Source organism: Macaca thibetana, chromosome 7 (assembly GCF_024542745.1).
Source record: "Macaca thibetana thibetana isolate TM-01 chromosome 7, ASM2454274v1, whole genome shotgun sequence".
Classification (NCBI taxonomy): Eukaryota; Metazoa; Chordata; class Mammalia; order Primates; family Cercopithecidae; genus Macaca; species Macaca thibetana.
This window is the reverse complement of record NC_065584.1, coordinates 33,931,240-33,945,898: the sequence shown is the minus strand read 5'-3', so window position 1 is coordinate 33,945,898 and position 14,659 is coordinate 33,931,240. Positions and strand designations below refer to the sequence as shown.

The window sequence follows — 14,659 nt, the reverse complement described above, 5'->3', positions numbered from 1 at the left end:
GTGCCAGCGAGGGGCTCGGGCATTTGTTTCTCTGATGGCGCATTTCCTTTTTCATAATTTTCCATTTTAACAGCAAACAAATACTGCTAAGCACCGTGTTTTAAAAATAATAACCCAATCCTGGAGTGGATTTAAGATGATACTATTGGAAGTCATGGCCTCCCTCATGGTGGACTTGTCTACTCGGGTTGCCCAGCCAGTCCACCCTGCACGTGAAAATACTCTCCTCAGAACCCTGGCTTCCCGTTACCCCTGACCACACTGTGCACCCTGCGTATTTTATCCCAATGAAGCCGGAGTGCGCCATTTTTTGTGTGAGATACTGAGTTTAGACTTTTTCTTGTCTAAATTTTGTAAACATCTCTTTGTCTGTGTCTACTGAGTCATCTTTTAGCCAGGCAAACATTAGTGTTATTTTCCTTTTCCTGGCTGGCATCGACAATAGGCTGCTAAAAGAGAATCCTTATGGCTCAAAAATGTCGAGTAATCTCCCTGCAAGCAAGACAAGGCCCACTTACATCAACCCCAGATGGTGAAAATCCCGAGAGAACATAGCATTCAACTCTGAATTTTTAAAACCTTATTTAATAAAAGGTTTAAAGATACAGAAGAACATTCAAAAGTAAATAAGTTACATAGGTACATTACAATCACATCAGCAAGATTCTTTAGTGTATTAATTTTTTCTTATAAAAAGCACACAAAAAATAAAATCTTCAGTCTCTATCACAACTGTACAGCAAAAGAGGTAATATTTATATATATGTACACTATTTTAATATGTAACAGTCTTTTTAAAAAAGGGTGCCACAGGCAGCAAACACACAAAAGGCAGTGTCTGATCATTTTTGTTTCAAAATAAAAGGAATATACTTATTTATATGCTATTAAAATATTTGTACAATAATTACAGACTGTCAAGGCTGTTCCTGTGCTCTGTCCCCTCCAACAAGGCCTTCAACTTAGAGACAAATGAGGAAAAAGTGAAACAGCTGCAAATTGTTAGAGGCAAATATTAACATAGCAAAATGTGGGGAGGACACAATTGTTTTATAAAAATATCCCTACTTCCTGTAAACCTATGGAGTTAGGCTTGCCAGTCTGATAATAAATACCGTCCCAGAAAAGCGAGCCCCAGTGAAAACAACTAAACAGCTGAGGCTTGAGTATGTGTTGTATTCCTCCTTCATCTTAACATCTGGCACATGAGAAGAAAGAGGTTAGGTCACTGAGGCAGTTAAATATAGGCGATCCCTTTAGACATAAGCAGCAAAAGACCTTGGTGCCAGGAGTGGAAGGGGGCGCGGCAGAAGGGGTGGTATGTACCTTAGCTGTGAGGGGGGCTGCTGAAGGCATGGAGGACAGTAATGATGGCTCTGCCTCCTTGGATGGGTGGAGACCTCAGAAATGGTCTGCAGCACAGGCACTAGGTCAGTTTCCCGCCCTTAGCTGAATGCAGATGGATGCTGGGAGATGGATATGGTGAGATGGTGTGGGGAGGATGTTAAGAAAGCTGGAGGTGTTTATCACTTCTCAGAGCTCTGAATATAGGGAAAAAAACAACAAGAGACAAGCCCAGGGAGAAAGCACCATTAAGGATATACCTATGCCAGCTTCTATAGCTGCACCTACTTTATTGGCAAGTCACTTGCCACAATTACATCTACCCTCTAAACTTTTTAATTTTCACACTGTATCCAAGACATGAATGCATCCTGGAGCATGGACCTTCCTAAAATATGGTGTCTGGCAGGATTAATGCAGAGAGGTACCATCTTGATTTTCCCCAGTTACATTCACCGGGTCTGGTCTCTGTAAGCTTAGAAGAGTAGAATCACTTTCTTGTTTAAACATTTACGGCCGGGCGCGGTGGTTAACGCCTGTAATGCCAGCACTTTGGGAGGCCGAGGCGAGTGGATCACCTAAGGTCAGGAGTTCAAGACCAGCCTGTCCAACATGGCAAAACCCCATCTCTACTAAAAAAAAAACATACAAAAATATTAGCTGGGTGTGGTGGTGTGTGCCTGTAATCCCAGCTACTCAGGAGGCTGAAGCAGGAGAATCCTTTAACCCGAGAGGCAGAGGTTGCAGTGAGCCGAGATCGCACCACTGCACTCCAGCCTGGGCGACAGAATGGGACTCTGTCGCAAAAAAAAAAAAAATTTTTTTTCCAAGTACAAGATGTTACCACTGAACAAAAGGGTCTCCTGAATGATGGAGGTTTCTGTTACCCTATGTCCATAAAGGGGACTGAAACCAAATATGGTTTGAATAGAAAAAACCTTGGGAAACGTAAGTAGCACTTTGGGGCTAAGCTGCGAAGGCACTCGTATTATACAAGTAATTTCGAAGAGAGCCTAAATTTGCTACCCCCCGCTTCTACAGGGTATACCAGATTTTTGCTGTCTTGGGATACTGAGCTCATGGAAACCTGTGGAGGAAACTAACCGGGAAGTTGGGGATGTAGGTAGTCATCCAAGAGTCTGGAGGGAGAAGAAATTTGTTACTTCCACAGCCGGGGTCCTGTAGAACCACATTAATGTATAAATGGATGCTGAAAAATACCTGACAGTGCACAGTTTCAAAACAAAACTCCCTCTCCACTCCCAGTTACTGACCTGACGCTTCTTGGCTATCTCGTAAGGAGTAGCAGTATGAATACTTTCTGGCTCCTTCCTAATACATTGACCTGTCATACGCGCATTCACTTAGAATTTCTTTTGCACAACTCAGTTGAGTAAGATCAGAAAAACAGCTGAGCCCCGCTCTAGCCCCGCTATGGGACTGGACGTGAAGGGGCCTCCAGAACCTCCTGGCCCTTTCACTTCACCCATGCCAAATATGGCTTCTTCAAACTACAATCCAGGCCCCATAAACCAAATTAGAATCCTGGCCTGTTGCCAATTCCCTTAGGCAAAGCACAGCCAGAGAAGGGGCAGCAAGAACTGCCTTTGATCTCCCTTGCTTTGTGTGGCTTTGGTGACACCCTCCACGTTCCCACCCTCTTCCAGTGTTGCTATCATTCCTACCGGCAAGAGCTTCCAGAGCAACCAGGTGAGGGACCTTAGGGCCTCGGGAATTCGGGGGGGATGGGGGATGTCAAGATGCCTCGTTTTGGGATAAATGCACTTGGGCCTCTGAAAAGCAGGAGGCCCCTGGTCCCTGAGAGGATGTTAAAAATTAAATACTAAGAATAAATAAATAGCTCCCAAATGACACGAGTCAAGGAATGAAGGCTCCTGTCCAATCGAGTTAGGAGACCTCTCCCTCCTAGGGAAGGATCCAGAAATCTCCAGCGTGCAGGCCTGGGGGCTGGGTTGTGGATATCGACACTGGGTGGGGTGCGGTGGGGTTAGGTGTAGCTGCTGAGGTCAGGGCAGAGGCAAGGACGCTGGCTCCCAGGACGGGCAGGCTGAGCCTCTCTGGGACCTGCTCAAGGCGGAGCGCCCTTGGCAGCCTCCAGGACCCAAAGGTATTTGGCAAAAAAGGTGGGAAGCAGAAACAGCCAGGCTTGTCAAAAGCTCTCTCCGGCCTAACTCTGCAGCTTCCAGCCTCTGCACAGCTCCCTTCCCTGCAGCAAGATGAGTGCTTTGGACAAGAACGTTAGCCCCTTCCCCAACGCCGAGAAAACTTTGTAGGCCCAGCAGCGCCGCCAGCAAGCAGCAAAGGGAGAGTACCTGTCGCGGCCTCCCTCCCAAAGAGGAGGTGGCCACTCAGGGCACGGTCACGGGAGCAGCTCAGGCAGGACTGGAGACTGCAGGGACAGCACAGGTGTCAGGCTGCGCCCCTTCTCAGAGAAGCCAGCAGACTCCCTCCGAGAGTCCCTTTTTCTGGGGCTTGGGGCAGGGCCGTTGCAGCCTTCGAGGTCCTCTGGGGAGGAGGAATGCTGCTCCAAAGTGGGTGAGCTTGTGCTTGGCCGGCCACGGTGGCTTCCTGGAGGCCGAGGGGAGGAGGGGGAGGCAAACAGGAGGGAAGAGACTGCGGGGCAGCAGAGCAGCAGAAGTCGGAGTGTGAGAGGCAGTGGAGCCCCTCCTGAGGGGAACGGGACTCTCCCGGTTCAGGAAAGCACGAGGACAACTTCCGACAGACCAAATGCAAAGAGAACTGGATCCTGGAGCCCTTAACGCTGCTCCCGGGGCCTTCATAAGTAAAAGAGCCGTTTATTTCATTGTCTCATTTGTTTCGCAGGGAAAAATCCCTGCGATCCTCTCCTCACTCCCTCTTGAGATGCCAGGGTGTCTGCGGGCGCTGGCGGCGGTGCGGGAAGGGCCAGGGTCCAGGACTGGGCCAGCCTGGCTCCCGCGCTCAGCCCTTGTCGCCTGCGCCCGCGCCGCTCTCCTCCCGCAGAGCCTGCTGGTGGGCGGCGGCGGCAGCGGCGGCCTCCTTCTCCTTTAGCCTCAGCGCTGCAGCCTTCTTCTCCTGCTCTGCGTGGCTCTTCATGTGCGCACTGCGGCTCTTCACCTTGTAAAACACCCTGCGGCCGGGCAGGGGTTGATCAGGACAGCCCTGGCCCACCCCGGGGCTCCCAGCGCGGGTGCGCGAGCGACCCCAGCCTTCACCTTCACCCCTGACGCGGCACAGCCGGGGCTGGCCAGCTCGTATCATTTTCCGAAAGCTGCCCCATGACGTCACAGCCCTAGAAACCCGCTGAGCCAATCAGAAACGAGGCGGACACCGCCTGTACCTCTTCCCCCTCCCCCCCGGCCCCGCCCCCGCCGCGCACCAGCCCCCTGGCTCCCAGCGGGGACAGGGCTGGCCACCTTACCTGCCACATTTTTTACAGGGGAAAGTGTTCTCCTGATTCTGGGTCTTACTGAATGTCTCTGTTTTTTTCTTCTTCTCTGAAAAAGGTAGTGCCCTTCGTGACTTCCCTGTCCCTTCCCTTGGCTTCTCTGAGGCCTGACAACCGGCAGACCCAGGGGCGTTGGACTCGTGGCTCCGGAGGATGAGGATGTCATTGGCCTGAAGAAAATCAAACAAGGAGAGTTGAGTGATCCAAGCGAGCGCAGATCTGGAATTCTAGAATCACAGGGAACCAGGGGCCTCAAAGGTCATATATACTCCTGCCAGTCACCTGGCATGCACTTGGGTCCTTCCAGGGATAGGACGACCATTGCCTCCTCCAACTCTGGGTCTCTGGTCAGCTCTATCGTTTACAAAGTTGCTGCTAGGGTAATTCTGTGGGGCAGCCCGAGCTGCTAGAGGCCTTGATGCGCCTGACAGGCGATCTTGGTGTCTGGGTTAATGAAGACCTGTTGATGTTTTCTGTCATTTAGTCCGCTCATGCCCTGTTCTATAAATGAGATTCAGGCCCCTGTGATGGGTCAGGTGCTAGGGACAAAGAGGTTGACACAGGCATGCCTGCCCTCAGAGCTGAGGGTCTGGTGGAAGGGACAGATGCATAGGTAGCTAGTTCAGGACAGCGCAGTGCAGGGAAACCAAACGGCAAGAGCAGGGGTCAGAGTGCAGAGCAGAGGGAGCAGAGGGGGCCTTGGCTGGGGAAGCCCCGCGTGGCCATCAGAAGTGGAACCCTCATGGGAAAGTGTTCACAAAAGTCAGCAGAACTCTGTAGGGCGTTACACAGAGCACAGCTCTCGGTGCAGGTGGTCGAGGCTCAGAAGTGGGCACACAGCCGTGGGTTTACAGTTTATGGGAGTTCTGTAAGCATGAGTGTACTACACACATTCCTTTTTTTTTTTTTTCTTTTTGAGACGGAGTCTCACTCTGTCACCCAGGCTGGAATTCAGTGGCGCAATCTTGGCTCACTGCAACCTCCACCTCCTGGGTTCAAGCGATTCTCCTGCCTCAGCCTCTGGAGTAGCTGGGATTACAGGCGCACACCACCATGCCCAGCTAATCTTTGTATTTTTAATAGAGACGAGGTTTCACCATGTTGGCCGGGCTGGTCTCGACTCCTGACCTCAGGTGATCCACCCACCTCAGCCTCCCAAAGTGCTGGGATTACAGGTGTGAGCCACTGCGCCAGGCCTACTACACACATTTCTAAAAAAAACGACTCTCAAACAGCAGCAGCTCTCCAATAAACCCCTTCCCCTCCCTACTGCTTTCTGGGAGAACTCTCCCTGGTAAGGAGCAACTATGGCCGGTAGTCTTGCTTCTTGGCCTGTGATATATATGGTGGACAGAGCACTGCACTAGGAGTCCAAGGACCTGGGGCAAGTCACTTAGCATCTCTGAACTGCTTTCCCCCCATCTGCAGAGTAGAGGTTAACTCTGCAGTGTGAGGAATTAATGAGATAATGGAAATGAAAGCACTTTGCAGAGATCGTGCCTGAGGGCCTATGATTGTCATTCCCATGGTCTCAGCTCAGTCTCATTCTTGTCAGGGGCTCCGGCTCTCTTAGGGGAGCCCTGTCCAAGCTACAACCCACCAATGCTCCCTCAGTGACCCACAAACCTACTGGGTTTTCACAAAACCTTTTTCCCTCTGAATCTCAGATACAGAAGCAGTAGAGTATAAAAATTAATCGCAGACTCTGGATTCAGGCTGCCTACTAGCTGTGTTATCTTGGGCCTCAATTTCCCCATCTATAAAATGGGAATAACAGTAATACTACATACGGTTGTGAGAATTAAATGAGTTAACAGCACAAAGTACACTTCCTGCTATTATGATTATAATGAGGATCACAGTCCTGCTCTACCCTCCCTCCCATGTCCCCAGGCCCAGCTCCACCCTGCTTGCCCTGGGCTCAGCCCATGGCGGTCACACTCACCGACTCATTGGCCTGTAGTGTCTGCGTGGCTTTGACTGCCGCTGCCCGCCTGCTGCGCTCTCGCCCCTCTTCCTGCTCCTCCTTCTCCTGGATCTCTGGCACCTCCTCCTCCCCCTCCTTCCTGGGCTCCTTCACCTCCCTCTTGGGCTCCAGCCTCTCTCCACTTGGGGACTCTCTTCTGGGAAGAGGCACCCTTGGGAACTTTTGGGAAGTCTATGGGGAACAAGAACAAGGGCAGTGAGCCTACAGCTCTGTCTCACTGCTGTAGCACAGATTCTGACCCGGCCGAGGGGTCATGGCACAGTAGCCATGGAAACAGAAGAGAGTCTCAAGCCCTGGGAGCACTTGAGAGAGAGCGAAGGGCAGGGAGGGTATATACCAGTCGCTCCCCATTGCCACCCATCCTCCTGGACACATGACCAGGAGGCATCCTTGGCAATGATGTGGTGAGCCAGGCAGGAGCCTTGAGTTCCAATTCCAAACTATCTTTGTAATGCTTTCTGTAGCTCTACTACCTTCCTACCTGCAAAATGGGCAGCAAACCACTCCCTGTCTTACAGTAGCATGTCACCAAACATGGACTTGCAATCCCAAAAATGATGCTAGGTGGATACATGGACACGGAATTAAGTAACATTCCCTTTTCAATTCTCTTTCAATCCTGATTATGCCAAGGACTCAGTCTCTGGTTGCTGCTAATGTGTCTTTTATACTTCTCTAGACTTAATAATCTCTTTAACAGAGCAAGGTCCGGCCTCAGTCTCAGCCTTGGCAGGTAACACAGTATCTAGCTAGAATTTAGTAACACTGGTTTTCACATATATTTTTACCAGTACCTTCTATTTATAGCACACAACCTTGGTTTTCTATTTATCACTGTGATATAAAGCTTCCCTTCTGAGTAAAAAATGAGTTGATTTAAAGGAAAATATTAAGTAATGGCACAAGTAGTATGTGAATATGACAACAATTCTAATGGTGACACAAGGTAGGATGCAGATATAGCAGAAATCAAAAAGGTGATACAAGAATGACTGAGGTTTGAAAAACAGTGTTAGAGGTCTGCTATGCGGAGATAGGAAGACGATGCTGGTGTGAATCCTGTGAGAAAATTACCCTGTGTATCAACACAATGTATTATTACTATGACACCAGCAGTATAGAGAGGAGAACCCAGCGGTCCAGGGCTCCTTGTGACTGTCAGGGACACTGTCTTCCTCAGCCTGCCCTCTGCAGGCTCCTGGAGAGCATGAGCTCAGGCTCCCAGCTCAGGCCTGGCCCCAGACCCAGCCCAGGCTCTATGCATCTGAGGCTGGAAAAGGAGTCACCTTAATATCCACTTCAACCTCTTCCTGGGCCGACTTCTCATCGCTGGCATCCACATCCCCAAAGGTTAGAGTCCCATTGCGGCCGATTTTCACCTGCTTCTTGTAGGTGTAGTAGAACTCCACGCACTGGGCCACGGTCTTGGTCTGGATCTGGTTTGAAGTCAAAACTGAGGTCAGAACCCTCTGGTTTGGCTCATCAGCCTGGGGAGAATCCAGCCTTTCTCGTCCCTGCATCTTTCCCTTAACTTCAAGCCAAAATGAAACCCAGCCAACCTAGGAAATACAAGCATTTTTCCAATGCCTGCTCTGCAACAAACCACTGATCAATCAATGCTTCAGCACTATTTAAAATAAGTAAATAAATAAAACAAGCTAAAAAGGACAACATCAGAACCACCCGGGAGAAGGCAATGTGGATTGCCTATCAGAGGATATTACTGTATTTTTTTTTCTTTTTTTTGGAGACAGTCTCTCGCTCTGTCACCCAGGCTGGAGTGCAGTGACGCGATTTCGGCTCACTGCAACCTCCGCCTCCCAGGTTCAAATGATTCTCATGCCTCAGCTTCCTGAGTAGCTGGGATTACAGGTGTGTGCCACCACACCTGGCTAGGGTTTTTTTTGTATTTTTAGTAGACATGGGGTTTCACCATGTTGGCCAGCCTGGTCTCAAACTCCTGGCCTCAAGTGATCCTCTGCCCCCCAAAGTGCTGGAATTACAGGCGTAAGCCATCTCGCCTGGCCTGAATTATTTTATCAGGTTAAATTTCTTGGGCATGCTAATGGTACTGTGGTTTTGTAGAATATCTTGGTTTTTAGGAGATACATGCTGAAAGCTTTTAGTCATGTGACAGGATGACTGTAACTTTTAATGATTAGCTGAATCAGAGAACGAGAGAGCTGTATATGTGTATGTCTATGTTTAGACATAGAGAAAGAGAAAGCAAATGTAGCCAATGTTAACGATTGCTAAATCGAAGTCGGGGTAGACAGGTGTTCATTCTACTGTTCTTTCCATTTTCCTATAAGTTTGAAATTTTTCAAACTGAAAAGTTGAAGGAAAAGGTCTGGGCACCATCTGTATCCAAAGCCAGCCCTGACCTGGCAACAGAGACGCTTTTCATTAATCCAGGCAAAATGTCGTTTCTCTCCAGGGAGCAGTGGCTGACAAGTGAGCATATAGAAATGACACAGTGTGCCCTGTCGGGGGAGGAACTCAAGGGAAACTCACAAGAAAGCCCTGGGAAACCTGAGGAGGAAGTGAAAGGCCTAAGTCTTCCTCCTGACTCTGCTACCACATAGCTATCTGAGCTTAGGCAAGTCACTCACTTTTCTAATTTCAGTTTTTTCATGTGTAAATAGCCAATGGGGTTAAGTAAGGCTAGATCTCCAGCGGCCTGCCTCTCAAGCTCTGAAATTCTAGCTCTCCCATTGCATAAATCTATTTGCACAAATCTATTTGGACACTGGGTTTAGTTTTTGGGCGACTTTCCCACACGAAGAGGCTGTTTTCTCTGACACCACCCCACAGGCTCCCACATTGCTCAGCCACCGCTGGGCTGGGAGCTCCTGTCCCAGAGAGGCCAGGGGTCAGTGTGGGCCCTTTGTGTCTGAGGAGGAAACAGACATCTTTCATCTCACAGAAATGGCCAAGTCACACATGTATTAATTAGGCCGTTTACGCATTTACTGTCAATTCTCTCTGACCCTTTGTTTGACTGACTAAAGGTCTGCTCATTTCATTAGGCATTGGGGCGCCTCAGTGAATTTCACGGGCGTGTACTTCCCGTCAGTATTGCCCAATCAGGGAACAGAGTGTTACTAAAACATAGCAAAGGACTCCTCACAACAGGGCCCTTGCAGGGGAATTCATCATCAGCACTTTGTCTAGTCCCCAGGGCTGTTCCCAATACAATCTACAATCCCAGGAGGAAAGGGCATGCTTTTTTTAAAAAACTCTTCCCTTGGCAGTCTACACAATCCTCTCTCCCCACGGCCCAGATTTTGTGAGACAGAGCTGGAAAGATGCAACTCCTTGGATTAGCAAAGCATCTGCTTTTCCAGAAGAATATGGAGGGAGGACAAGATAAATCTAGGGAATGTGGGCTTGAACAGCTGAGTTACTGGAAGGCAACTCTTAGTCAAAGGAGGGCAGAGGCCCCCAGGTCAGTTATGCAGGCACTTGCTGGCTCTCAGTTCCCCTCACCCCAGGGGGCCCTCCCCCTGCACCTTCCCCTGGGGAATGGCTCACCTCTACTTGCCGCCCTCCTCCCCATCTTCCTCCTGCCTATTTTAAGTCTGATGCCCACTTAGGCCTCCTTCTGGATTGAGACCCCAGAGTTTGGCCACATCACCCTGAAGTGAGGAAAGGGTGCTTAGAATCAATAGAGAAAAGAGGCCTAATCTTTCTCTTTCTTGTATTGTTTAGGAAATTCTCTCTGAGGCTACTCAGTAGCATTGACCTGACTGCTTTTTAAGAGGGCTTGGTCACTGGCAGAGGGAGCCCTGAAGTCACACAGGCAGCTAGCTCCTGGCCCTCTTCTACCCCTGAAACAGAGCCCAGCTCACCAGCTTCTGCACCAGGAAGAAATCCTTCTTGTAGATGGCAATGCCTTTGTTGAACAGCTTCCTCTCGGCCATCTTCCACTGGTCAGAGCCTATGGAGCAAAGAGGCAGCGAGGGAGTGAGGTGGGCGGGGCCCTGGCCACTGTGGGGCCATTCTGACCAGCAAAAAAGTCTAAGGCCCATGGTCTCTGCAGGCATCAGAGCCGGCTCCTCATCCCACTTCCACCACACACTAGCCATGTTGCTCACAGCCTCACTCCCTTGCTTGTGAAATGGAAACTAATATTGCCTAGCTCACCAGCTGTGGTGAGGACTTAGTAAGATAATGCATGTGAAACCCTTGGTGCTCTGCCTGGTGCAGATGAAATGTAGCACTAACATGGATGGAAAACATTGGCTGCTAGAATTATGTGACTCGGTCCATGTCCTTCTTAGAGTGCCCAGAACAGGACATACACTCCTGGGGCTAAGTTCCAGGTACCTGATGCCAATTTGGATGGCTCTCCTTGGGTTCCTGTCCCTGTGACCTGGGCTTTTTTGCCTGGATGGGCTCCCACCTGCCCACTCCCTTCTCCCCTCCCATCCAGGGCACAGGAAACCCCTGGAGAGCTACCCCAGCTTTGGTGGCAGTTCCCTCACTCTGACTCTTGGGTTATCTACCCTCCTCCTCCTGCCCCGACCCAGGGCTGTGACTCAGCACTGAGCAGGGCCCCATGGATGCTGGGGACCTCTCAGGGCACCATGCCCGCCGCAGCCAGGCCCACCTGTGTAGTGATAAGTTGCCAGCGGATGGTTGTGGGGCCGCAGCGGCTTCTTCAGTAGCAGCTTATTCAGCGTTTCCTGGAGGGGAAGTGAGGGAAGGGTCAGGGCGCTGGCAGGGGTATCAGTGGTGGACAGAGCATTCTAGGCCCTGATAAAATCCTGAGTAGGGTGGGTACTTACTCTTGCCCCCCTTAACTGCTGAGAGATAAGGGGTTTGGTGGGGTGGTGAGATCACAGGGGGTGAGACTGCCCAGAAAACAGGCCTCAGGTCCTCTTAAGAGAGACCATGGCCCCAAGGGAGGCAGCACTGCTGGAGAAGGCTCTCAGCAACCATCCAGTCTGAGTCTACTGACCCAAAATCAGGGATGGGAATGGACGGGAGAACGCTGCACAGCAAAACCTGGGGGCCGAAACTAGGGCTCCCTCGGGTCAAGCCTCTACAGCCCCTTCCTTAGTCAGACCCTCCTACTGGCCTCAAAAGTGCATGCCAGCAGGCCTAGCTCCTGAGCAGCAGACATGGATCCAAGCCAGCCCCCACTGAGGGGTCCTCCCTCTGCTGGGGGCGCCTTCTCACCAGGATGTCTCCTCTGGACTCGTGCAAACAGTGCAGGGCTAACTCCTGGTTGGTGCCAGCACCAGGGAAAATGCTGGAGCAGGCAGCTGTCAGCAGGTCTTCCACTGGATCCACAGGAGCATGAGGGGGGAGGGGAGGAAACCATGTTCAGCTCGGGGCTGGGCAGGCTGAGGCCTGTGCCTGCCCTCACTGGCTGCCCCAGGCCCCTCCTCACCTTGCCTCTGCTTCTCCCGGCTGCTCTCTAGGTTCTCCCATGGCTGCCACACCAAGTCGGCCTTGTGGGGATCTGCAGCTGCCAGGGCACGGTCCCTGATCAAGGGGATTTCCGCCTGGAACCGGGAGCCCACGTTGATCCGTCTAGAGGAGTGAAAAGGGCAGGAGGTGAGGCCTCACCTTGCGGGGACAGAGAACTTGATGATCCCTCAGGGTGGGAAGAAGATGAGGGGGAGCCGGCAGAGCAAGGCCTCAGCTAGGTGGAGGGAGTCTGGCTTCTAGGGGATTGGGAGGACAGTCTGACCTGGCACCACTAGAAAGGCCAGGTCCAGAGGCAGGAGAGGGGAGAAGCAGCTCCAGGTTTACAGATGGGAAAGAGCCTCTGGACCCCCCTTCCAACTCTCCTAGAGATAAGTTCAAGCTGAGCCGGTCCTTGTCCTTCCCTGCAACTTCCACACAGAGGCAGGGCGGGGACAGCAAAGTCCAGGGCCAAATACAGAAGCTCAGGGAGGCCCTCTCAGCCCTATGCAGTTCCCACGGAACCCTCCTGTTGCTCCCAGGGCCCACCTGCACACACTGCACCAGTGTGGCCACCCACACACCCTCGGCCAGGGGCAGGGCTGCACTTACGGCTCGATGCTCACTGGGGTCGCCTCCCCCATCACAGAGAGGACAGGCGGGGTGACTTCAGCACTGTCTACGGGACAAAGAGCAGGTTGATAAATAGTACCTCCTTTTAGCAAAGCACCCCCAATCCTAGTGGCTGCCCTGTATGTGCAAGAGTCACAGTGGTGACACACAGAGCTCACACAGGGAACACAGGCACCTGAGTCCTGGCTCTGCAGCCTGCCACCTACAAAAACGCAGGCTCTTCACTAAATATTTGGGTGCCTCAGTTTTCACACCTACCAAAAGGGACGATTACTACCTGTCTCCTAGAGTTAATGTGAGAACTGGATAAAATAACACACTGAGCCTGGCACTCGATAAAGATTATTATTACTGCTTCTACAACTAAAGCCATATCCCTGCCCCAGAAGCTCCAACACTAGAGAATCAGCTCCAATGTAAAGCTGTGGTTTTCTAGTAAAGAGACTGAAACTTTGAGCACACTAGGGAGGTGGTGAAGGGCATCGCTGTTATACAGTTATTGTCTCACTTTCTCACTTCCTCTTTGGATTTTCCGCCTCAGTTTCTCCCAAGCTAGTTTTTTTTCTTTCTTTCTTTCTTTTTGAGACAAAGTCTCACTCTGTCTCTGCCCAGGCTGGAGTGCAGTGGTGTGATCTCGGCTCAAGGAGTTGAACCTCTAAGTTCAAGCGATTCTCCTCCCTCAGCCTCCCAAGTAGCTGGGATTACAGGTGTGAGTCACTGTGCCCAGCCCCAAGCTGGTCTTCTTAAGGCCCCACATGATCAAAACACTCCTTTGCTCAAAAACAAAAAAGAAAAAAAAAATCTTTGCTTTTTACTGACTCCCTGCTGCAATGTGAGATAAAACCTGCAACCCTCCCCTCAGAGTTCAAGGCAGTTCCGCTTCCATCTGTACCTCTCACCACCCATGTGCCTGGACCTGCATCCTAGCTGACTGCTTATCTCTCGGCCTCTCACTCTCCCTGCATGGTCCCATCTACAGGCCTTTGCATCAGTCATTTCCTCTCCCTGGTGTGTCCTCCCTGCCCCTGCCCTCCTCCATCTCTGGGGCTCAGCTCTGGCCCCACCCCACTTGAATGCAGTCCTCACCAGCCCAGGCTAGCTGCTAGGGGCTTCACTCACTGGCTACAGATCCCACACTGCCAGGAACCTCTGTTTTTCCAACTCCCAGGCTTTCATGTCAACTCCCTAATGACCTTGCATTCTCTATAGAACAGACCACGGTGTCCTGTACATTCTTGGAGCCCTCACAGGACCCAGTTCAAGGCCTTACGCCCAAGTGTTCGGTAACTACTCGTGGGCAGACTGACCTCTCGCTGGCTGCCAGTCTGATCTCCACAATGACTTCCTCTTCCTACACAGCCTAGCCAGGGAGAAGCCTCCCCAGGAAGCAGGACAGAAGGCTGGCCAGCCTAGGGCAAACATTTTGCACCCACAGACACCAGGGGGCACCAGAGAGCTACACCATGGATGAGGTCACAGTCAAAGGTTAATTGGCCAAAGGCATCTATGAGCTAGCTACTTCCACTTAATCCTCTCTACCACCCTAAGGGATTGGATTACCCCATTCTGCAGAGGAAATGGATCTCCTTGTGGAGTGGGCAACACTTTTCGGCAGGACACCACCCCAAGCCAGCCCAATATTTCCAGAGTGTCTGTTTTTGGCCAAAATGACTGTTTGAGAGCCCCAGAGACCAGATCTGCTGCAAAGGACTATGAGCAAACAGGATGGCCTGGCATGATGTTCCAGCTTTATGTGTGCTAATGCACCTGAGCCTAGGAAGTGGTCATTAGGTTGAACCAAAGGAAACTACTATTTGTGAACCCAAAAATAG

The 14,659-nt window shown here is 51.0% G+C and overlaps 1 protein-coding gene across 5 annotated transcripts in view; it reads right to left on the bottom strand.

Moving 5' to 3' along the window:
• Positions 1–565: 565 nt before the first annotated feature.
• MIDEAS (mitotic deacetylase associated SANT domain protein) overlaps positions 566–14,659 on the bottom strand; it is a 74,956-nt gene continuing 60,862 nt past the window's right edge. For 4 of the 5 annotated variants that reach the window (XM_050798682.1, XM_050798681.1, XM_050798680.1 and 1 more), the window contains exons 5-13: positions 12,807–12,873; positions 12,178–12,320; positions 11,964–12,067; positions 11,392–11,467; positions 10,631–10,719; positions 8,066–8,215; positions 6,738–6,950; positions 4,766–4,962; positions 566–4,474 (exon numbers count right to left, since the gene is read on the bottom strand). In XM_050798682.1, the coding sequence (XP_050654639.1) occupies positions 4,306–4,474; positions 4,766–4,962; positions 6,738–6,950; positions 8,066–8,215; positions 10,631–10,719; positions 11,392–11,467; positions 11,964–12,067; positions 12,178–12,320; positions 12,807–12,873 (1,208 nt within the window). In that variant the 3' untranslated portion in view covers positions 566–4,305. The remainder of the gene's footprint in view (positions 4,475–4,765; positions 4,963–6,737; positions 6,951–8,065; positions 8,216–10,630; positions 10,720–11,391; positions 11,468–11,963; positions 12,068–12,177; positions 12,321–12,806; positions 12,874–14,659) is intronic. The other variant, XM_050798685.1, reaches the window with a different exon arrangement.